At 39.5% G+C, this 25,330-nt stretch overlaps 1 protein-coding gene across 1 annotated transcript; it reads right to left on the bottom strand.

Annotated features, from left to right (window-relative positions):
- Window positions 1-1,168: 1,168 nt before the first annotated feature.
- On the bottom strand, window positions 1,169-23,560 carry grm5a (glutamate receptor, metabotropic 5a). The gene is made up of 18 exons (XM_061054953.1): window positions 23,381-23,560; window positions 22,499-22,786; window positions 22,273-22,406; window positions 20,720-20,981; window positions 19,892-20,006; window positions 16,758-17,007; window positions 11,185-11,420; window positions 10,942-11,063; window positions 10,729-10,853; window positions 10,476-10,644; window positions 9,230-9,356; window positions 8,530-8,647; window positions 7,723-7,909; window positions 6,742-6,900; window positions 6,525-6,650; window positions 6,202-6,384; window positions 5,888-6,057; window positions 1,169-4,269 (listed from the first exon to the last, which is right to left on the bottom strand). The coding sequence occupies exons 2-18, from the start codon at window positions 22,712-22,714 to the stop codon at window positions 3,435-3,437; spliced, it is 3,534 nt and encodes a 1,177-aa protein (XP_060910936.1). The 5' UTR covers window positions 22,715-22,786; window positions 23,381-23,560; the 3' UTR covers window positions 1,169-3,434.
- Window positions 23,561-25,330: the final 1,770 nt, after the last annotated feature.

Below are 25,330 nucleotides of genomic sequence, written 5' to 3'. Positions count from 1 at the left end.
AAATCTAAATTGGTTTGTAAGAGTCAGGGAATATCATGAATTTCCTGCAGGTTGAAAACAGTAACTTCTGACTTTATCAGTTCAGACTATTGACAAAGTTCAGCTAAAATACATCCTGAAGGTTTGAATGTTCAGTGTTTGCTGAAGGTGTTAATTAACTTTATGGTCATTTTGAGGCTGGAGGTTGTTATGCTGTTGTATCTCTATCAGTGTGGGGGCAGGTAATACCGTCATCACATCTCAAGGACAAACAATGAGTTTTCCATTAAAGCACTTCTCTGTCCCCCGACTCATCAAAGCTATTATGCTCAAAACTTTGCCCACCATCTTCTGAATATTAATTTTCCTGTTCAACTTTACCGCATAGGAAATTATCTCACATGTTATTTAATGAAGAGTGCCCTAGAAACCCTGTTTCCTGTGAGGTTTATTAATTATCGCACTGTGATTTGACACAATTAACTTCTTATTTAGAAAAGGCTCATAAGTAACATAAGCTGAGGAAGTGTAAAAATAACACAGCACACAGTCGACGTGTTGGCGTGAACAGGAAACGTGACTAGATAAATTGTAACAAACAATCAGATTTTAAGAGTCATTTAGAAATAGCTGACACTTGCAAAATCACAAGACTGTTTCAGTACCAAACTAGTATTATAAAGAATCATTTTCAGGCCTTTTCTTCCATTTAGAGTAATACTTTGATTAGCAATAAAAAAAAAATCTAAAATTAAGATAAAGAAATTCACGTTTTGTGATCAAAGTCATTTTCCTTTGATGGAAAAAACTATAATTTTAAATAAATCACAGATGATTGTAAAAAGAAGGTTTTGCAGAATATACACCTTTAATGCAGCACAAGTCTAAATACTAATTTTTGACTTTCTGAAAGGCGACTGGCGACATAAAACCAGGACAAATGTCATCTGTAGATAGTCTTTAAACTATTAGCTGAAATTGTAATATATGCACCCGATTTAAATTTCAGGAGGCACTGACGTGCATGCAAATAAGACAATTGTCCTGGTTGATTTTAACATTAAAAAACAGCTTAGAGAACACATTCCTGCTTAGAAAAACATCAGATAAAGAAAAAGACGGCTGCATATGTACATCATAAGTTACATGTGCTCGCGGGTGAATCCATACTATCATTAATGTGCAGGTATACAGGAAAAGAATATTTAGTGAATAAGTGCATGCATAAGAAAAATCTCATGAAATATATTAAAAGAATGGCTGAAATGCTTTAGAGAATCACAATGGGCTCACAGTAAAATACTGTGCCTAATAAAACACAATGTAACTTACAGCAGGGAGATATTGACACATACAGTGTGTAGTGTGTAGGTCAAAAGCCAAGCTGGAAACAAGCTGTTTTTTCCCCAGCAATTAATGCTTGAAATCCTCTCTCCCATCAAAACTAAGATGAAAAACATATAAATATGTAAAGTGACATAAAGTGTTTCTTTTTTCTAAAACTGCGTGAAGAAATTCATGTATTGTGATCAAAGTGTTCCTACAATGAAAAAGTAGCATTTACAATAAATTACAGATTATTGTAAAAAAGACGGTTTTACAGGATATAATGAGACACAAATCTAAATAATAAATGTTATCTAAATGGCCAACAGGGTACCCCCATGCACAGCCTAAACACGTTCTCAGGTGCGCGCGGTTGCAGGAACAAACCACAAAAAATAAATACTCTGTGGCACACTGAAAATAACTTTACTATATTTTATTGTGAGCGAACAACGAGTTTGGCCTGTAGCTTCCTCAGGTTCGCCCAGCACAATCACAGGGCATACACAGGTGCTTTAAATACAAATGGTCATGTGACCATTTACCCACTGGCGTTGTTCGCTCACAATGAAATATAGTAAAATTATTTTCAGTTTGCCATGGACTTTTGATTTACTAAATAATAAATTTGAAGTTTCTGAAAGGCGAATGGAGACATAAGAATAAGACGAATGTCTGCTGTAGATAACTGTTGGCTTACATTTCAGGAGGCACTAACCTGCATGCAAATATGGCAATTGTCCAGAGAGATATTGGCACGTACAGTGTCTAGGTAAAAAGCCAGGCTGAAAACAAGCTTTTTTTTTTTTTTTTTTTTTGCAATAAACGCTTGAAAATTGTTACATACTTCCAGTTCCCTCCTCTCCATAAAACGTCTATGAAAAACATATAAATACCACTCATATAGAATAACATTGCTACCGTATCTATTAATCTTAATAGGCCTGACGTGTAAAATATCAAAGAGTATTACACTAAAGAGTGCAAACAAATGTTGACATCATGCAAACTGGAAACAGAGAGTGGTGCTCGTTTGGCAGGTAGGAGCTGACGTCAGAGAGTATTTTGGTTCAGACAAATCCTGAGGTGGAAGATCAGTTTGGTCCACTTCAAAAGACAAGTTATGGTACATTCAAATAAGTCACATCATAAATAATTCAATAAAACATCCAAATAGTCCATAAGGTCTTTGTGGGTATAAACACCTGATGTTGTGTCCATTGAGACATTGTTTTAAGTTCCCCTCGGATGTACTGTCCTCTATATAAGTGGTTTTGTTCTCAGTAAATATTCTGCTTGAAATGTCATTGAGTCATTTCCTCTCAACCTGCCTCTTGCTTTGAAAATTCAAGCATCTATACACTTCCTCCTTTAGCATCACAATACAAAATGCTCGCCTAAAGGGAAGGAAAAAAGGGCACAGGCAAAGTTATTTGAGTGTTTTTCCCCCCCTGGACAGATACTGATACAGAGTGAATACCATCTGCATCCATCTATGTTTCAAAGTGTTTAAGATAATGGCAGTTTACAACAAAACAAAAAGTGACAATATACTGAGAGCCAACAGAAATACTGTGGTATGAGCAAGAAAAACAAACCACTAATCGCATTTAATCAACAAATCATAGAAAAAGATCCTTAGTCATCTAATGCCTTACCTCAAAAAAGAAAATGCCATTCTAATATTACAAATATGAGCAAACCTCCCCCAGAAAATTTCTTATAACAACTCCATCAACCCCCTCTTCTTATGTTTAATAATCATTTTAAAATGACATAGTCTCATCAGTACTTCTTTGGAACTTTGAAAGTTTTAAACCAGTCAGAAACCTCTCTGAAATGTCATTAAAATGCCCGTGTGATGTTTCCGTTCCAGTGACAAAAGATGAAGCGCTGACATTGATAATATATTCAACATTGACCCTTTGCAGTCTTGTATTTCTCTCTCGTCCCTCTACTTTGGAGGCATGTGTAGGTGTATCAAGTAAGACAAAAATGCTTAAATATTCAGAATATCCACACGGAGAAAGGCATCCAAGAGTTTGGTCGAGTCCGAAGCTTGTACTTTTTCATGAAATAATCCAAATGAAGGAGAAACGACGAGGACAAAAAAAGAGCAGAGCGATGATTTAAAGAGAGGAAGAGCTCTGGCTGTAGTGTCTCAGCAATAGTTGGTCATATTCAGCCTCAGAGGCCGGCGACATTGAGTGGGTTGAGCTGCTGTCAGAGCTTAAAGATGAGTCTCTAAATGGTGACGGAGGCGTCAGAGCCACCAGCTCCTCCATATCCTTTGCTCTCCTGCTACTCAGATGCTCATAAATCTTACCTGCTGGTCTGTTCTCGCAGTAATTAGAAACTGGAGCGACCTCGGCATACGTGGTGACTGTGGAAGGAGCTTGCCTGCCCCTGGATGCGAGGTACTGTGGTGGGCAGTTGGCTGCGTCTGGGGCAGGGGGCTGAGGTGTCGTGGTAGCGGCGCTAACGGTGACTCCCCCCGGCAGCATCATGGTGTTCAGCTCACTGATGTTGGCGGTGAAGCGGTTAACTACGCAGCTGATTTGGTCCATGATGGTGGTGCCCTGGGGTTGGCCGCCGATCATCCCCATGCCGATGTCGCCCACGCCTATGACGCTTATGTCCCCGCCGTCCACCATGCCGACGCCCTGGCCGTTTTCCCCGCCTCTTCTCCTCACCTCTGCGGGATGCTCGGGGACGTAGGTGGGTAACGGTTCCTCTCGGTCCTCTCCTGGCTGGAAGCAGGGCTGAGATGGCTGTGGCTCTTCATACTGCTCTATGACACCTGTGTCTGCAGGCGTGTCTCCACCTTTAGAGAAGGGCTTTATGATCGCCGTCTGATTCACCTCCACTGCTTCTTTCTTCTTGACATGGAACGACATCCTCTTCCAAAGATTGGGTCTGTGCCTCTGCTCATTCTGCCCCCATGTCACAGATTTACCATTGGCGCTGCAAAACATATGAAAGACACAAGACATTAAATTGGTTTACCATGGTTGAATTATGATTAGAAAAATGTCTGATCTAATGAGGAATTCTGCACGCTGTGCAACAGAATCAGGAGGGAGGGCTACCAGGGTCTCTAACCCTTCACTGAAAGAGGCTGAGTCCCCATGAGCACCCAAAACCTCAAGTAATTTGTGATGAATATATTCAAGGAAAATAAACTGTAATACATTGTCATAGAGCTGGCTATCTACATAAAAACACATTTGAATAATCATATTAAAATGACATAATGACATTTCATTAACATGAGTGAAGATGGCCATTGTCCTTTGCTGCTTGTTGTGCATTTTGATTCGTTGGTTTGTAATGCTGCATGTGGAATTGTATGATAGGGACAACATAAACATGTATTACTTTAACAGTGATGGAGCTGTATTAAACTGTAAGTTAGCGTCACAAGCTAAAGCTAAGCTTCTTCTGCCATGTGCTCTGTGCCTAGCCAGCAGCTGGCAGGTGGTTACATGCTGCTGTAATAATAGATGAAGCCTCGATACAATAATTATCTCTAATGAGTGCAACAGTTGTTTTTACTAACGGCTGATGTAACTCCACAGATACTTTTTGTTGTTGCTTTCATTTGCATTGTGGTTGTTTTCAATTCTTGTAACCATTTTTATCCGCATTCAATTCTCAGTAGTGAAGTGTGTGAATCATAGTGCTTGCATATTAATTGTGCATGTAATTAAATCTTCGTTTTGTAGTAATATTGGTTATAATTTGGTTTGCACAAAATCTTTAGCACACACCCTCGATAGCTCCCTCCAATCACAATTCCCTTGCATTACTGTACATCCTTTAAAGAGATACAAACTGTATGTATTATTATATATTTCACATTTAGAGAAAAATCTTCGCCATCTACTCTAAGGTTCTTGTTCCACTTCTTCTTGTCAGTGTTTCTACCATCCCCCCTTCTACCATTCACTCTCTGTGTAATTTTACATCTCCCTACATTTTCTTTTATCTTCCCTAGAAAGAGAAATCCTTAAAGGCAGCGGGGTCTCCGCTGGGAGTACTTAACCCAAATGAGGTAGCCCTTTTTTTTTTTTTTTTCAGCTCATGGAGCAGTTTTCTCAGCAGATTTAGCCTGTTGTGGTGGATTCAGCTCATTTACAGCCGAAGGAACAAGTAACATTCTTGGCAATAACTCAGCAGAGTTGTTTTTGTTCCTCTATGCAAGAGCTGCTACAGAAAAACAACAATAGTATGTGGCTGGTAAGAGACTCATTCTGATTGTCAAACCAAGGAAAGTGTGGAGTTTTATGTGGTTAGACTATTCCATGTCTGCCACTGCAAGCGAATATTCTCTTCCACTTCTAACTAGACTTTATCCTTTTGTCCCTAGCACTTTAATGAATAAAAACCTTACAAAAGTAACATTCTGAGTGATTTTAACACAAACCAAGATCGTGCTTATTGAGAAAGTGATGTGACAAAAACATCTTGAAAAATGCAGTTAACATACTTTGATAACACATCAATCAGACACAGGTGTTTCATAAAGTGAGTGTGCGTTTATTCATTATTAGCTAAATACCCCCTCAGTTCCTCCATGTACCTGACATCATCCTGCGCTGACCCACTGCGTCTAAAGAAGTTGGCCATGCTGCTGGAGGATTTGCCGGTCTTGGCAGCCTTCTTGGCGTCACCTACGTGCATGCGCACCACTGTGGATGTTGTGAAAGCACTCCGGACATTTTTCTCAGGCTTGGCAAGCATGATGTACACCTGACCAGTAAAAAGGCAAAAAAAAAAGTAACAACCAGCAGAAAGATGAAAGGGTACAAAAATGATATCAGATAAGGGGAATGGCCTTTTATGAGATTGTGTTTTATACTGTAACTCTAATGCTGTGAGATGTACTTTCCTTACCTTTGGAACAAACATGCAGCAGAGAGCAACCGTGGCACTGAGGCTGACACTAAAGCACATGGTTATGATCTTGTAGTTGGAGCCAAAGTAAATAGGAACAAAAGCCAGCCAGATGATACAGGTGGTGTACATGGTAAAGGCAATATACTTTGCCTCGTTAAAGTTAGCCGGAACATTCCGAGTCTGAAGGAGAAAAGTGGAAATGAAACTTTTAAAGCAGAATAAGTTGAAGTAAAGAAGAAAAAGTAGCATATAGAAAATAATATAGAGAGAAGTATAATGGGGGCAACTTGTGTATTATCAGTAATGTCACATTGAAGTACCTTGAAGGCGTAGAAGGTGCAGCTGAGGATAAGCAGGCCATTATAGCCCAGAGGCGCCACCACCCCCAGAGTGGTCATATTGCAGATCAAGTGGACCTCTCGGATACTTGGGTAGTCATAGATCACCTAAGAGGGGAGACAGGCAGAGGTCGCTCTATTAGTCTAAGTCAATGCAAATGCGCATCCCCCACATTTTAAAACACACATACGCACAAACCTGTGGTGGCTCTATGATGAGAAGTGCCACAATAATCCCAAGCTGCAGCAGTATGAGTAGGAAGGCGATGACCAATTGTGCGCAGGCGGACATAAAGCGCGGTTTCTTGGTGCAGATCTTCTTCTTGCTGCCTGCCAGGATCCGTGCTATTCGGTTGGTCTGGAATCGAAAATAGATCAAATGGTTATGCAGGCTTCACATGCATCGACTGTGGATGATACCGCTCGCACTGATTCATAACAATAATCCCCTTTTTCAGTTCCCAGATCTCAAGCAGCCACCTCAGCCCACACTAGAATATCTCCCTGACAATTGGCCATCATCCAAACTCTGGAGGTAGCTTTTCACATTTCCCTTATTCTCAGATGGCCTGAAACAAGACCTTCAAAACATTGATCTGTGATAGTAGACAAGTTGTCTGATCAGATGTTGTTGCACAAACAATTTAATTAGAAAGTTAGTAACCATTTAAAATACCTTTGCTATGTCAATGTTTTTTAAATGTATTCAAGCACTCAGAGCTCAACCTGCTCTGCCAAAAAACATTGTGTTTGTAATATAGTCTCATATGCAACATTTCTTCCAGGCTGCTTACACACTCCTCTTGGTGAGGGTCCTACACATACACAATACTCCACACTGTATGTTCCTCCTGTGTGTGCTCCACCTCCTCAGTGAGTGTGTGTGATGAAGCAGTAAGGGCTCTTCCACAGCTACATTTAGGGTTGATTTTGCAGTTTTATTCTGATGCTTCTAATCATGATCCCAACATCCTCTTTCATCTTAAAATGTGTCCAAAAATGGGCGACAGATTGACGTAATATGGTTTTATGAAAAAGTAAGATATCAGATAAAGCTGGTGAATGAACAACAAGAGCTTTAACTGACAGATATTTGCAAAAAGGGAAACAAGACAGTTACCTATACTAAATTGAGGTGTGTGTTTATCTGTGTACAAATACTGTAATGCATATACTGTACCTTAGTGACCAAGGCAGAGTAGCTCATGGCAGGTGACAGGCCGATTCCCAGGCGCTGCAGGTAGCAGTAGACTATGTGAGGCTTGGCGATAAGGCTGAACGTGCACAGGTAGCCCAAACATATTCCAGCCAGGATGATGTAGCAGAGCTCACGGCTGGAAGACTTTACCACAGGGGTGTCCCAAAACCTACAGGTAGATCAAACTTAAGTTAGTCAAATATAGTTGGGTGAGTTCAGGACTTTACTTGCTCCTTGATACTCAAACAAGTTTGTATTTATGACTCTATTTTTAGATTTCATATCTATAGATAAATCATTCATATCAATTATTATTAATGTAGACATCTGCACCAAGACATACTGCATACCACAACATAAAAAAACCTACATATCTTCTATATTTTGTGTTTTATGGACACATTGCAATTCATTGTATAACACATCAATCTGTTGTTTTGACCCATAATTAGTTCCATTTTTGATTTTGTGTAACCAAACTAAAATGTGATATTTTGACCCCGTTTCACAACAAGCTTAAGTCTTTTCTTCTTATAAGTGCAAAGGTTACACATATTAGTCAATGTGGTAACCGATGATGGAGATGAATTCAATAATCCAGGATAAAATTTAGTTTGTGTAACTAAATCAAAACAGGTTACACTAACACTGGGTCAAAGCACCACCATGATGGTTGTTGTTCCAAGGGTGTCGGAAAAAGTTGACCTATTGTTGTTATAAATGCATATCACTGATATTATGGATTTGACTGTGTTTAATGTAATTTATATTGCACAGTGTAATAATTACTTGATAAAGACGGAAGTAACAAAAAGTGTGGCCAGGAGCCCCAGACAGGCAAAGACCACCGCAGCGATGGGCTCTGGATCCCCCCATTGCACGTATTGCACCGGGATAGGCTCACAACCTGACGGACAAAAGAATAGTAAAGGATTTGAATTCATGTGTTTGCATGCAGCTTGATGTGGATGCAGCAAAAATGGACTCATGACTAATTTACACACTCATTCTGAAGCAACGTTTTATCCATTGACTAAAGGGATCAGAGCGAGACGACAGAGTGATGAAAGGATAAACACTGCTGATCTGTGGAGAATACAGCTATGATACAAGCTTTATGTTTTTTTTTTTTTGCAGGAGGTAATAATTATTGCAAGAGACAACAAGTGTTTATAAAGTGCAGGAAATTGATTTTTTTTAAATGTTGTTACGGAGTTTTTAGATTTGAAACCTAGTTTCAGTCAAATTCTTCATTCATGTTCTAATATCTCTCTCTAGTACACTACTTTTCTACATCAGCGAGAGAGTCTTAGCCAGGAGTGTTTTCCAGTTTGTAGTATGTGTGTGTGTGTGAGTGTGTATGTGTTAAGTAACATGTCAGGGGATTTTGGGTGCACTAGAAGTCCATGACCCAGATCCTCTGGCTTGTTTGAAACTTTTTTTCTTTTTCTTTCAAATAATAGGAGACAAATGAACAAAGTGTGTTTACCAGTGAGGTCGTCTGTGGGCCAGGAGCCGAGGAGACACGCTCGACATGTGTACTCATCAAACACAAACTCGTTGTCCTTGCAGGGAGTGCAGGTCCAACAGCAGCTCACCTCTCCTTTACGGATCACCTGCAGACAGAGACAGACACACATATACACAAAGAGTTATGAATGGGCAGACAGGTCTCACAGCTCCAATGGCACTTTTCTGTAGCTACTGTAATCTTACACTCTGACTGCCCTGCAGGCCAGGGAAATGAAATGAGGATTTCTTCATCAGGGGATCACAAGAAAATAAAGGAAGATGTTTTGAAAAGCTTAGGTCCTTGAATGCCAATATGGAGTAAAAAAAAATGCTAATTAAAGCAGAGAAATGGTCAAGTTCTATGTCCGTACATAAACTGGTGTTGTTATTACTAATAGGTCCATCTGGGTTTCCCCTGTGGGCTTCAGCTTCTTCTCACAGTCTAAAGACATAAAGGTCAGGGGATCTGGACACTGTAAGCTGTCCTTGCGTGTGAACATTTGCTTTGTACTTGCCATGTGATATCAATCCTTGGACAGCCTGAATTGATTGATGAAATGGAATAGGTGTAGCGGGAAAGTGGCAACTTGAAGAGAATATGTACGTTTTTTTTCTGTGAAAATGTGTAAAATTGCTCAGTTAGCACAGATTGCAGAGCAGCAGGCGGCTTGTAAAGCGAAAGCTTTGAAAATGGGCCTCACAAGCGTATGCATCGGTTTAGTATTTTGAATTCCTTACAAGCTTCCACATTAGAGGGAGTCGGTGATGAGTGTGTAGGAAGGGCTTAATGATGGAGACTTCTGGGATGATAAAGAAGAGGCAGGCATCAGTGTTTTCCTTGATTTGGAAGGGATGCAGGGAGTTACAACAGCCCAGATGGGACATGATTAAGGCTTGAACAAAGAGCTTTACTGTATCCCTGGTCGGGATCTGATTGGACCAAATGTTTTAGATTGCAAACTAGTGGATCCAAATCAAGCTCACTGTGTGGGTCTTGCTTCACAGCTTTTTTTTTTTTCCACCAAAGCTGTGAAATGTTCTTCTTTGGTCTAAAGCGCAGCATTAATGTATGAAACCATGTATTTTGGTTCGAGGCTATAAGAAAATAAGATGCAAATATTAACAGAGCTAGATCGTTGATATTATGATGAGGATTATGTATGCATGCATTCATGCAAATGAAAGTGTAAGAACAGTTTGCGTTCTGCAGTTTTTGTGCGTACCTTTATCTGTGCCTTCTGGCAGGGTTCAGAGCAGACTGACATGATGACTTCACTTTCATTACTCCAGATTTCCTCATCGTTCATTTTCAGGCCACCCTGATCCCAGCTTCCCACATGGATGTAAGCGTATTCTTCCTCACCAATGTGCTTGAAGTTCATGATTTCGTACCTGAGGGACATTAATTATATGCATGATACGTTTTAAGAATTGATTTTTTTTTTTTCTCTTCTTCCCTCTCAACATGCTCCTTACCTGCCAGGTGAGTCTCCGTTCTCGTCGAAGAGGATGGCCTCCCCAGATACACCAGTGAAGTTGGTTTTCATCAGGAATTCCAGCAGTTTTCGACCATCAATGGGTCTCATGTCTTCACACAAACCCTGGAGCAGGATTAAAAGCAAACATGTTCAGAGCTGTCGTACTGAATCTGAATGCTTTCAATTTACTTGCTATTTATTTTTGTCACACCTTATATCCTGGACAGAGGGTTTGCTGCATAGCATGCAGGCCATAAGCCATGGAATAAATGGCGTTTATCACAAAGCCCATCTTGGTGTCTTGGGCGTACTGATGGCGCAGCGACTCCCTCCCTGTGGAGAAGACTGAGCTGCTCATACTGAGAAATCTTCTAACCCTAAACTGATGGAGTGACTACAAACAAGAGAAGTACTTTAAGGAGCAGTGTAAATGTGATGTCTGCGTTGTTCTTACAGGTGCAGGTGCGGTTGAATATGTTGCTCTCCTGTGGATGTCCCCTCAGCCTGCACTGGAAGCGATGCTGCCAGAACTCAGGATACCAGGGATTCCTCAGGTTGGAGTCGGGTTTCAGGTTCAGGTAATAATCATCAAACCAGGTCACATACGCTGACTTTAGCTTTATAGTGATTCCACCTGCTGCCTCCTTTTGGAAACCATCCGTGACATCATACCTGTCCGCCCAGCCATCACTGCGCAGGAGGAGAAAAGGTACAGCAGGTTGTTAGCTGGTGCAATGACTGCTCCAAAATAACACACATTTCTTTATGTACTTGTTGCCTGACACAGATATTCTTCGTATTTTCTATTGCTTTTTTATTAAATCAGCATTTTAATTTTAAGTTATAGGACACATAGAGGCATTTTTTGCATATATAATAGCTGCCTTATTCTTACACAGAGTCCACTCAGTATTCACGAGCATCTTGGTAAACTGTTCAAGATTGCATTGCACAGCGAGATTTGACTGTTTACATAACTCTGCTGCCTCAGCAAGAACTGATGAAACGCTTTTATTGCCTAACATTTATAAGGAGCCTTCTGTACATCTGACATAAGAGCAGATAAGCAAATGATCCAAAAGCATAACTCCATAAATCTGGAAATTGAGTATGATGTCAGAGTTGGAGACTTTATTGGGATTATGTATTCTGCACAGACAGACAGCTCCCCCTCCCTTTACTAACAGTTCACTAATTCACTGGGGTTCTACACTTAGCTGTGGACCTGGTTTACTCAATGAAACAGGTTTCACCAACATAACTTAGTGTATCTTTGCATAGCCCAGCTTTAAGCTAAATACAAGATTAGGGTACAGCAGATTTATAATGCTTGTATTAAGATCAAAAAAGCACCCAGTTCATGATCACAGATTTTGGATCCTATAAGCCTGCTGTAAAAAAAAAAAAGTTTAATCTGGTGCTAATTATCACATTTAAGAGCACTATTTGCACAGATTTAAGGAGACAGGTGGTGCAGAGAGTTACAGTAGAATAAAATCTTTATTATGATGACTCAGATGTGCTAACTCAAGACTAAGAGGGTGATGAAAATAGAAAGTATTTGCTCTCATATCCAAGTTGAAAATTTTGAAGTGATTTTTTTTTTTTTTTTACTATGTTCATGTGCAAAGATAATCTGTATAAAACTTCAAGGCTCAAAGGTTGGTGCAAGTGGACTTGGCTAGCTTTGACAGAGAGCTAGAATGTCTTTTCTTTCAAATTGCTGTTTTGTGACGTGTGTTTTAGTCTTTGTGTATTACTTTTATGGTCACATAACTTTGTTTGCAAGCTTATGTGGGACTCTGAAGGTTCATTTGTGTGAAGTCCACTGAGACACACTTGTATTAAAGCGCTTATTGATTTACTATTGACCTTAACAACTTCAGAAACAGATTTTTTTTAGTGCGCATGCAAGCTCCTCATTATAGAAAAACACTTTTCTTATAACCCAATCTCTGAATGTATTTTTAATTCTGAAAAGTCCAAGCAAATATTGATTTATTCCTCAAAAATGTCAAGTCAATTACCATTTGGCTTTGTTCTACAGAGAGTATATATATACGCCTTCTGCGTACCGATACAAAGCAGACCTTGTGCTTAATTAGTATTAAACACCAGACACACAACGGCAGACTGCAGCGTCTGCAGACACATCTGTTCTGACGTTCAAAAACATTGAGGGCTTTGACTCAACAGGCTATTTCATCAGTGCGCTGTCTATTATTATCTCTCCCTCTGGACGCGTGTCTACAATCAACAACAGTGTGCTGATTACACCTCAACACATGTGCATACATGTAAACACGTCCACCCACTGACACAACCAAATGCACTCCTCTCTTTCTAACTCACAAAAAAAGGAAAATAAGTCATTTTTGAAAACTTATAACTCCAGTGAACAGAGCTGGAGTTATACAACAGCAATGTGGGTGGTTTTTGTGTGATGCCTGGTTCTCTGGTTGAGGTAGGAGATCATTTCATAACTCATCCTTAGAGAAGCGAGCACAGAAATTGTACACTGGCATAAAAAAAGGATGGGAATGGATATGAAAAGCATAAAGAGCTTTGACACTGGTTAGTTTGAATCACACTTGAACGAGAGCTTTGAAACCCACACATGGACCTGGTAGGTCAATATGCTGTTTGCAGCGTGTTGGCTGCACCACCTACAAGCCTGAAGACATGCACAAGTGTGTGCTTGTGCTCTTTATCTCTCTCTCTCACAATAATGATCAACTTCCAGCCAGATCTTTTCTGAGTGCACACTAGAACTCTAGAGTGGCAGGAACTTCAGGCTGGAAATATTTATATCTCTAAAATGAAACTAAACAAGATGTGAAAATGGAAGAAAAAGTGAAACAGCTGCCAAAAATGAGCTGCTGTGTTTCGTGAGGGGCTTCAACAAGCAGATGGCAGTACCTGCTGCTGGAAAAGCTGATAGGAATCAGGTGGCTTTATGAGCACTTGAAACATTAGTGGGTCAGAGTAAGCTGAGTGAAAAAAGACCCAATTTCAGATAAAACTAACTAAGTTGAACTAAACATGGTCTAACAATGACTTCAGGATCAGAGGAAGTAAATTGTTATCTTCTCAATTTAAATATTTTTTAAATTTCAGATAGGAGTCACGTTTAATATTTTGCAACAACATTTTCTTTTAGAACTTTTCCAGAGTTTAAGGTATTTGTAGTAACATAGTAACTTTATTGAGTGCCACTAAATGTTAAAGGTCACATATTATGAAAAACACACTTTACCATGGTTTTCAAAAAGTAATGTTACCCTAGTCTGTCTACAAACCCCCCCAATTGTGAGAAAAGTCATCTCGACGTTTCCAAAAATGTGTGCTCAAACAGGCCGTTTGGAGGTTTTCCCTTCATGACATCACAAAGGGAAGTAACCCCTCCCCCAGGTGAGTGACACTCCCGCAGCTAGCTGTTTGTTCTGCCCTCTGAGTCCGTCTTTCCCCAGTATGCAAATCATAGCTCTCAGTGACGCCTGGAGGGCAAAAAGAGCTGAGGAAAGCAGTGGCTGCTGTTGAACACACTGAGGAGCTGCAGCACGGGCTTTTTCATTTTTCATCTCTTCAAAACGACCCAAGTTTAAATCAACTGATAACCATAAAAAAAACTAACATATTAAGATTAACTTCAAGTTTTGGGCACTTGCGACCTTTATACAGCACACAGGACACTATTTTAATCTGCAAACATGGCAAAGTCCTTGCCAGAACTTAAACACGGTGATGTTTACTTTTATTTAGAGGAGAATCATTCCCCTTACACTGCTGCAGGAATAAAGCCTACAGACATACGGACAGCTTTACTGTGTTTTCGATATGGACGGGTTAATTACCCTTATGGTTTGGGAAGAGAAGGGCAAGAAATTCATTATCAAAGCACAAGTGAGTGTTTATAATTAGTTTGCATTAGCTAGTTAAGGTAACCAAACGTTGGCATCAGGATCACTGCCATGCAGCTGTCACATTCAGTCAGTGTTCTTGGGTCGTAATGTTAGTTATAAGGCTGTAACACTTTGCTCAAGTTAACACAATATTTTAAAGCAGGATTAGAAGAAGTCCATTCTTTTGTTCTCTCAGATGAGCTTAGCGGTTAATAGCATCAATCCATCTCCTCTCTGGGTTGGGGTTTTCTCTTTCTCAGTTTAAATTCTAAGAAGTATATAGAAGTTTACCATATTCACCATCTTAATTTAAGTTTGTCAGCATGCTAAAATGTGTGAATTAGAATAAAATACAAAGCTTAGGCTAGGACTGTCGTAACATTTCAGGTGTATGGGAATAAATAAGAGGCGTTCATAACACATCTTAAAAGTGAACTGACTACTGTCCTTTGATCGCATTACCTACTTTAGAAGTGGAGCTCCTCTCCCCGGTAACTGAGCACATTTTAGCTAATCAGTGATAAACAGTCAGTAACTTCCTAATGAGAAACCTAATAATTGACTATGAAAGCCTCAAATACACTCAGAATAACATACCTATGGTCATTCAACACTTCTGCACTGGAATATTCGGTTCATCGGCTACTTTAGCACATAACTAAATTTGACAGCCTGGACAAAAAAAACAAAAAAAAACTGGCCTGAACACAGGATGTGCAAAGAACACTGTGATGCAAACACCTATTTTGGCTGTAGCTGCATTGCTAGATGCAAAGTCAAATACATACTGAGGGAACCAATTACTCAGTACCAAATGAAATGGCAAACTTTCCAGCAGTTATGCAGATATTTCATATCTTTTATTACAAAAAACAAACATGTCAACATGTTGCTGTACTTTCAAATGTCTGCACATTATTTCATTAAGCCAGCCAATTGTTGGAAAAAAACAAAGTGGGTAATAACACTCTGAGAATCTTAACTGTGTATTGTCCAAGGGATGTGTGCAAGAATTTCATTTCTCCATCTATTTTTGTACAGTCAAGCTGAAGGCCGACATTGGCATGAAAACAGCAGTTCAGAACCAGCTAAGGCAGTGCTGGCAACTGAACAGAACAAGAAAAAAACCCCTCATCTGCTGCTTCAGTCTCTCCTTTTTCTGAAAATGTAGCATAAGCACATATCCACTGCACACTAACAGTACACAAACCATGGTGCAGGTGAACAAACTCAAACACAAAGTCCATGGTGAATTAATTATTTAATTTGGTGCTAAAAACTTTTAAAGGGCATACATTTTTATACGTCACATAGTAGTGCAGTCTAATGTAAGAGTGGCTTAAAGCATGAGCGTTAAAAGAAGCACCAAGTAAAACTAACCTCAAACAAACATTTAAGAAAACGACCTTATATGAGAACGTGACAACAGCAAAACTGTGTAAAAGCCCTGTATAGTAATATGGCTTTTAGAGCCTGGTGTTTTGCAATATGTAGTTCAAGGTTATTTTATTTTTCCTGCCGTCACATTTGAGCGACAGCCTACATATGTGGCTCTTAATGAGTAGAGGCATTTATAGAACACCACGGACGAGAGAGAGCAAGAGAGCTAAACCTTAAAATAAGACATGTCAATCTCAGACTATGAGAGACAGAGTGAAAACTCTTCTTTAATGCTCCCTTTTTCGACTAATTTTAACATTTTGTTTTGTACTTTAAATGTGGTCTTTATTTTCCAATTCAAAGTTTTCACCATTTAAATGTTTGAATGTCTTTTTTTCTAGCCAAGATAATACAACAAAGAGTAACCCTGTTGTGGTTAAAAATGATTTAATTTCTATGGAAGCGTCATGCAACTTGTTTGAAATTTGCTCTCTGAAAACGTTAATTCAAAATACCTTGATTTTCCTTTACGAAGTGGATGTATGTGATGAAGATGAAAACACGGATGATGATGAGACAAACACATCTTGTCTGCTGATGGTACTGTAGATATCTGGAGACACTCTGGATTGAAAATGAATGCAAAACACACACAAAAAAAACTCAAGCACAAGTTTGTTAGTCATTTCTTTTGGCCCCCTTAAAAAAAAATCATGAAATCCATTTCACACAATCCTCCGCTCACCTGCCAACCAGCAGAAACTCCCCCACCAGGCGCTGTCGTCTCATGGCCATCAGTATGCCTCTGACAGTCATGCCCTCGCAGAAGCAGGCCACCACCCTGGCTTTGGGCAGATGGACTCGCAGCTTTTGCAACAGCTTATCGAAACCCTGTTCCCCTGCGTTGCTATATATCTTATCAGAGTGGGCGATGCAGATCCCCTCCTTTGCTGCCATGTCTTTAAAAGCCTCCATACCACTCTCTCCATAATTACCTACAGAGGGGGAAACACAAAGGGAATGGTGATACATACAATAATGCACTCATATCATCTGGGGTTTGTCACCTTATTAAATGAAGCAAACAAGCCTTTGAGAATGTGATAAAATACTCTAGTTGCCAGGATTCTTCAAGAAAGCAGTTTAGACGCATATACACTGGGGTAATGCCAGCTCACACTTGAGAATCAGGTAATTTTGTTCCCATAATGGGAGCAGTCAGGGGTTTGACTTCCCTGTTTTTGCTAGAAATTAGGTCACCTACTTTCTGCTGCTTTGCAAGAGTGCTCTTACTCTGGGCACGTCACTGGTTGAGGCGTCCTTTTCATTACTCCATGTGATTTTTTCCTGCCATATGTGGCATGCCTACTCGAGTGGTAACACAGTCGTGCTTTTTTAAACTTTATTTTCACCTTGAGTCAACCCTCTGCTAAGGTTGCTGATGATGCTGCCCTATGTTTGGATTTCAATTATTACAATCTTTCTTTTTTCTTGGGCCTTAATTACAGATATCTTCCCAAGATTTTTCTTAAATTTGTTCTGAAGAGGATCCCAAAGAAGTCTTCGGCGGATTTCATGCAAAATTGTTTACACCTGTGTTCTTAAATCGATGATTTCCATTCCCCCATTAGCTATTAGCTCAAGTGTGTTTTTCCTAATTAATCGTTATTTTCCATATAAGGGCATAAGACTGAGACACACAGAAGTCACACATGATTGAAAAGAGAAGTACACAGACATCAGGACTGCCCAAAGTCTAAAAAGGATTGCGCAGAGGACACAAAGTATAAGAAATACTTTTCTAATTTAAAGTGAATGTAGTGCTGCTCGAAATGAAGCCTAAACAGGCTAAATTAAGAAAAACACAATGATCTAATTTTGTCCAGGCATGTCAGCATTCAAATCTGCGTAAGAGTGCTCTCAAATGTTTTTAAATTTTGGTCATAGCTATGAACAAACTTTCCATTCACATTGGTGAATGTCAAAATCTTCTTGAAAACTGCCCAAGTGTGTTTCAAGGACAAATTTCTTCTTACAGACAATGTTATTAAGAATGAGTTTGTCACCTGCAGGTGAAGGCAAAATGAAATCTTAAAGCTACAGTACAGTGTTCAAAACTTCCACAACCTGTGATTTTCAGTATGGACTATTTGCATCTCAACCTGACTACTCATATAAACAATATAATGAAATAGAAAGCCTTTCACTGTCAGAGTAGCAGCAGCCCTGGTTGATGCATAAATGTCAGAAGGACACTGGCGCACATGATATTAAAAAACACTCAAACCGACAAAGCTCGCCTCGTACCATTAAAAAAGAAACACATAAATGTATGAAACAACCACATCCTGCCGAACATATGAATAATAAATACATAATAAAATGAATAGATAGCAAGGAAAAGTGCCGGCTTAAAGTTAAAATACTTTGTAGCTGATAATTAGGGAAAGTTAATGTCACTTCTGAGTTATTCATCTTTCATTAGTTTATGCAAATGCATGCAAAGTGAAAAGCAAAGTGTGTCTGCACTTTAGAAAGACTTCAGCACACTAAATTTATGTATTAATTATGCATAAAATGAGTTGTCTCTGAAATAAGCAGAACATTTGTACAACAATGTCTGGGTAGTTTTGTATAGGATAATAAAAATAAACAATCCAATGTTGTACGTATAATTACATACATAGCAGTCATGTGTTACTAGCCCAATAGTCTCCAGCATAGTTGTTAAACTGAAGGGCTTTTCTTTCATGACAAGATGTTTTAAACCACAAAAAGTACCCTTGGCATGCAAAAGAACTTTTAAAAATCCTTCTCTCTAAAGCTTTGGTATTATACAGAATTAACAGGAATGATAAGGTTTGGATTTAGATCTTATTCTTATCAAGACAGATTAATATAAAAACGTATGTTCTCAGTCACTAAGAGGTTTAAAAAAAAAAAATGACGTGGAAGTGGAAAGTAACAGTATGGTATATTGAGGTTGATGCTGATACCCTGTGCTTGGTTTCAAGATAGATTAAGGAAACCTTTACACTTGTGGTAATCCATGTGTGGTAATAATGCCTACATAACTCTAAATGCCCAACTACAGAGTTAGAGATCAGCCTTTTATCTGCACTGTATGATGGAGTCACTTGAAGCAAAACTTTAATACATAGCTTTAAAAAAAAAAAAGCTAGAGTGCTATAGATAGGACAATAAACATAATGTGAATCTGATATTTAGCAGCTGCTCCAAGAAAGTGACCACTGGCTGAAACCAGTGGACAGAGCTCAATGACAGCCAGAGAGTTCAAAGCCAATAGCAGATGTTCCCTGTGAGGCTTGGCCAATGATGACCAGCAATACAGAGAATAAATAATCAGACTTCAGTTTATTTACATTTTATATTCATGGCATGATTATAAGAGCCCCCAGAGTATTGTGAAAAGTCAAATCGGAGGTTTGAAAAGAGGAGTGGGTGTGTGTGTTTTTTTTTTGTGCTCGTCTGTGTGAAGGCTTCTTTTTGGCTTCTGTGTTTCTTGCTGCGGCAAGCTTTGCACACAAAGTTACATGCAATTGGATTTGGAGCTTTTTCTACAATGATGCAAGGTCACAATGTCAGGCAGTAAAAGTAGAATAATTCTCTTTTGCTCAGTCAGGCTGAGAACCATAAAAACTGAAACAAAGAACTGCATGTAGATAAATGTCTTTCTCCATCTCTGACCAATTGTCTAAATAATTCTCGTCATAAAGATCCTATTATTTATATTAGACCTTAATATGTATCCATAACACTAATGAACAGTGTGTGTTATCATGGTGTAAATGTTATTAATGAGTCGAAGAGAAAGAGACAAAAACAGAAGGACAGATATAAAACAGTAACACACATTACCCTCTGTGTGTATAGCAGACACGTAGCTCCAGTTGTATCTCTTGACGATGTCCACCATGGCTCTGGCCTGTTGCATATCTGATGGCACCACCCTCATGAAATATTTATACAGACTCTGGGGAAAGTAACATAATGTACAAATACTTCTTCACTGTACTTGAGTAGGATATATTAGGCATGACAACTTCTTACCTCTTACAATTTTAACAAAAAAAAACAAAAACATACAATTTTCATTTCACACATTTCAAAACCAAAGTTAAAATTAAATCAAATGATCATTTCTATTTTACATCATTGAGATTGTTACAAAAACAGCTGGTGAAAATAAATGCTATGAGCACATTTAAGCACCTGTACTTTTTAAGTTATCCTTCAGTGAAGCTGAAAGTTCAAAGTACTTCTGCTTGGATGAAGAACGTGTGTACTTTGCCATGTAGAAGTTTGAAGTTTTTATTTGATTATTGTGTCATACATACATATGCCCTGCCTGCATGGGGTTTACATGACACCATGAATTAAAACGTTCCAGGATCAACGTGCATAGTAGGTCTATTCATTGTGATAGAATTGATCATATAAATATAGAATTTGAGACCCTCTACTTTGTTTCACAGGCATCCAAAACTTATTTTCCACCAATGTCATTATACGTGAAATCCATTCAGGATGTTCGTTTTTACTTTGTTCACAGCTGAATTACTGGAGAAGATGTTACAGTAACGAATATGTCTGCACTGATTTAATGTCCCACCAACTAGTGGTTTGCTTTTATTACAGTAAAAAAAGCCTCAGGTGGACGCCATTGTTTTTGTGGAGTGGTCTTACCTTGTCACTGAGGTCCATGCTCGTGGCCGAGTACGCTATCTGTGGGATGTTAAAGAGCTGGAGGAGATTTTGCACCTGGATGGCCACAGAGCTGGACCCTGGTCCAATCAGGCCCACGATGGGCTTCTTCCCCTGCAGCAGCATGCTCCCTTGCTCTGCAGTGCACTTGCCCTGGTTCTCCTCCTCTTCGTTCGACACGAGCGTGTCCCGGATGAACTCGATGCTCTGCTCCAGTGCCACAGCAGAGTGCCAGCACGAGTCCCTGGTGAGGAATGGATGAGTTCTTATTGTTATTTGTGAAAGAAGTGGATTCCTGGATGATAGCTTGTAGTAGCCACTTGAGGAAGGAAGCAATTTGCAAGAACCACTTAATGTAACTACAGCTGAATTGAGGCTTTAGTAGTTTTTAGTCAGTTAAATACAGAAAGTATCTTCAAAGGACATTCCTAAGTACTTTTTTTTGCATATACTGTTTCCTTTGATGGTGTGTCTTTTGTGAGATGAAGCTTATTCAGAACATTTATCCGGTTAATTTTGTCCCTCATAACTTACAATGTAGACGAGTTTTCAATGTAACCCTCATCACCACTTACAGAGAGGAAAAATGAAAGCAGCAACCAAAAACTTCTAACATACTGTACTTATTGGAATTTCAGAGCCGTAGAAGCTTTTAGTTCAGGCAGTATCTTTATGCCACACTTTGATTAGTCATAGATTAAGAATCCCTTGTAGATTTGACTTGTGGGTCTCAAAGCCTGAAGTGCTGATTTACTGCAGGTCATTGGTAGTGGACTTGTGCCTCTGTGTGGCTCACTTCATTAGCTACCCTATTAAATAATCAGTCTTCTCCTATAGGGCTTCCATCTCCAGCCACAGTTCACCTGTCTAGAACAAGTCCTCAGTAGTCTGCTGTCTCCCTGACGGTTTGTCCTCTCCTTTTAATGAAACACTTTGAATTTATTACTGGCACTTGTTAACTTAAACACATCTTCACCTTGCATACTTAACTGTTGTTGGCAAGATGTGTCAGTTATGAAAGCTAGTTTGTTTTGGGTCCTTTTAAGCGACCAGTGAAAGCTTTTTCAAACCTGAAATGATTGGCATTGAAAAATGTCATGAATAGATCTGTGCACCACTTTGCCTATGCTTGTCTAAGTGCATTTGGTAAAAGCTGAATCCAAATAAAATGTTCCTCAACATTTTGATGATTATCTAACTGCTGGTGACACCTAACATCTCTGTAAAGTTCAGGCATGTGTTTTTTTTGTCCTTTCCTACTGTATCTGAATTCGCTCCAAATTGTTTAGAACAGTTTAAACTCTTGAGTTATATTCCAACATGTTGGCAATAAAGACTGTCTACATGATATAGAATACACTTTATTTACAGTCTATCTCTTATACTGACAGAAGAGCCAACATTTTAACAGGTTAGCCCTTTTTGTGTGATAATTCTTCATTGTGGAAATACTTGGTCCACTCATCATCTAAGATTCAGGTCAATAACAATTAAAAGCTGAGGAAGAAAAAACTGTTTGCTGATTGGTTTCTGACCTGATCTCACAGCCCAGAGTGATGTTGGGGAGGATAGAAGGGTCTGCATTGATTCGATCCAGAGTGTGCATCATGGCCTCCACTCTCTGGATCCCGTACTGCTCTCGCACTGCACCACACTTTCGCTCATGAACCTGAACAAAATAGACCCTAAGTGGATTACTAACATATCATCACGTGAAGTAAATGAGCAAACACATAAACACACATACATGCCACAGCCTACCTTGTCTGCAGGTGGTTGGTGGTGGACTGAGAAAAGAGCTCCTATGATGATGTCCCCGGGGATGTGAGCCAATACCCTCCTCTCAGTGTTCTGGGCATAGACCCCCAAATGGTCTCTAAGGCCAAGCCAGCTTAGTATCACACACACAGCCAGCAGCCTCACATGTAACCCTTGAGGACGTCCCATCAGTGTGTTCATCCTTACACATCCTGCCATCCTCTGTCGTCTTAGAGCTCGGGGACAGATGAATGTTTTGTCTTTAAGGTAGTGCTGGTGAAGGTTAGATCTCTAAAAGAAAGGGGAAAAATCAGAATCAGGTTTATGTCAAGGAGATCTTAACATACTGTCCATTTTTCTTTTTCATTTTGCTGCAAAACACTTAACATAGATATTGAATATGATACAATTTTAAAAAGGAAGTAAGAAAACATCAGCATTCCTGTGCCAATAAAGCAAATCAAATTACAAGTGAAAAATGTAAATCAATAGGTGCATTATCACGCATTATGTCAGATTGGCTTAACATTAATGTAATATTAAATGGCAGTAAATAATAGTGTGTTAGCAGGTGTATGTTTAATAGGCAAAGACCAATACTTTTTTGGAATAGAACCTTTTCAGTCAAGTTATTATGTTTAGGTTTAGGCTGCAGAAAAAAACAAAAAAAACATTTGAAATAGGTGGGGGAAAGAAGAACAGAATACTCAGGCAGTAATAGTTTTGCTCCGAAATATCACATAAAACAGCCGCCCATGGTGATGAAAATAAGTGGGCTGGTGCTCCAATTATCAACAACCTACAGTTTGTTATTACACTCATTATCTCTACTGAATGTAAGATTTCATTTCAGCATATCCAAAGTAACAGAAAACTTCAACCGACCTCTCATTTGTTTGCAGCTTGGAAGATGCCATCCCTTCTCATTAGACCGTTTCCATCACAGAGGAAGAAGACGAAGAAACATCGCTGCAGGTTTCTGCTCAGGCTCACTCTGACGCCTGGCTACAGCAAACTGCAAATAGCAGCATATAGCCCGTTAGTGGAACATGTTTGACTTACTGACGCACAACGGAGGGGCCCCCTCCCTCTCCACCACCACCCCCTCCTCCACCTCCTACTCCTACTCCAAAACAGTGGAAAGCATGGAGCATTTCTAGTGACTAATTTGGTTTATCTATGGAAGGCTAAGGTAAGAGATCTGTACAGGTTTTGCAGGGAAAACAAAGCCCCCATTAAACACGATACAAACCAATATGGTGAAAGCGCCTACAGTGTTGTTTAGGAGGAGTGCGTTATCTAGCAGTCAGCAGTGTTTCACTTGGACGTAAAACTCCCAACTGGCCTCCCTTCCTCCTCTTCTCTACCATCTTATTGTGACGGATATGAAATGGGAAATTAATCATTATTGAGACAAAGTATAATTGGGAAGTTTTCGCTCATACAGTGCCATCTTTTAGCTTACGATAGGCTACATATTACGCCAGATGAGCGTAACTACCCAGTGTTTCGATTCATCGAGTGACCGTGTTAAATGGTGACTTTCAGCCGAACGCGCCCGTGGTTGTCGTAGTTAGAGGCTGAGTCCGTATTAGCGAATGCCTCTTTCTTTAGTTTTCGTAAGTAATCATCATTTTTTTCCGACAGAATAACTAAAAAGTGAGCACCAAAATCGACGAGGCAATCGCGAGGACAGCTTCTTACTCTCTCTGAACTGCGGTGTTGTAACTCCGTCGACAGCAACAGAGGGGATTCGGCTGGAAGGCACCAGTTAATCGGGTCGCTCGTTCAACCGAAACACCGGAAGGAAAACTGGAATCACCCAACTTTTATTGTTAAACTGTCACTTTGAAATACCAAAAACAGTAACCTTGAAAACACGTTTTTGATTTGGTATCGATTGTGTGTTTTTTTTATTAGCTGGCTGTTGAAGAAAAAGTTTGTGAAATAGCCTATATGCACAAATTTAGGCTACCACATTGCTATGTTTAGTAGGCCTACGTGTTAGGCCCTATGGTTTGGCCAGGATAACACATTAATAAGCCTACACTTCAATGTAAATGTTTTCTTTTGAGTGAGAGGTGTGACTAATGAACAACAACAAAAACCCCTAATTATCAAATGTTTGGATAATCTAAACAAATTGAGGTCAAATAAAGTCTAGTTTTCAGATGTTTCTGTGAGAGGGGATTCCTAAATGGAGCCCAAAGAAAGGCACATGAATGAATATATCTAAATAAATGTGGTTTGTTGGTTGCCTTGAGAGAAAGACGAGGCATCACTGAATTTCAAGAGTGAGAATGGTCTTGGAAGTGATCGCATTGCGCCCTCTAGTGGGGACGTAGCCTACTATTTGCAATCACGGGTTTAACTAATATTGCCTTGAGAATATCACACGCAAACAGTCTCGCAATCATGAGACCAAAGGTTAGAAGTCATTCGGTCTCAGGTGTAGCTAGTCATATGAGATAGTGATACAGAGAGAGCTTACAAACGTTTATTCAGAGGAGTCCGGAAAGTGTAATGCCTTCTGGCCTTTCCCAGAAAGCAAATGTCGACATCACATAGTCTTACCCTAGGCAACAGCTGGTCTTTATTGTGGTTCTCCTATCAGGTGGTCCTCAATAAATCCTTTGTTTTTAGTTCCGGTGTCAGCTCATATGGTGGGTGATGACATGTAGTAAATTGGTATCACTTGAAATTAAGTTTTAAAAAAAGTTAACTTCCCCAAAAAGTAAAGATTCTGAGTTGATAGATACGGTATATGTACTTTGTTGATGTCAAACTGGGAAAATGTGGTGTCAAAGCATCAGGTTATCATATAAAAAACAGGAA

This window comes from Labrus mixtus, chromosome 14, assembly GCF_963584025.1.
Source record: "Labrus mixtus chromosome 14, fLabMix1.1, whole genome shotgun sequence".
NCBI lineage: Eukaryota > Metazoa > Chordata > Actinopteri > Labriformes > Labridae > Labrus > Labrus mixtus.
The sequence above is the reverse complement of the archived record's forward strand: the minus strand, read 5'-3'. Positions and strand labels throughout refer to the sequence as shown.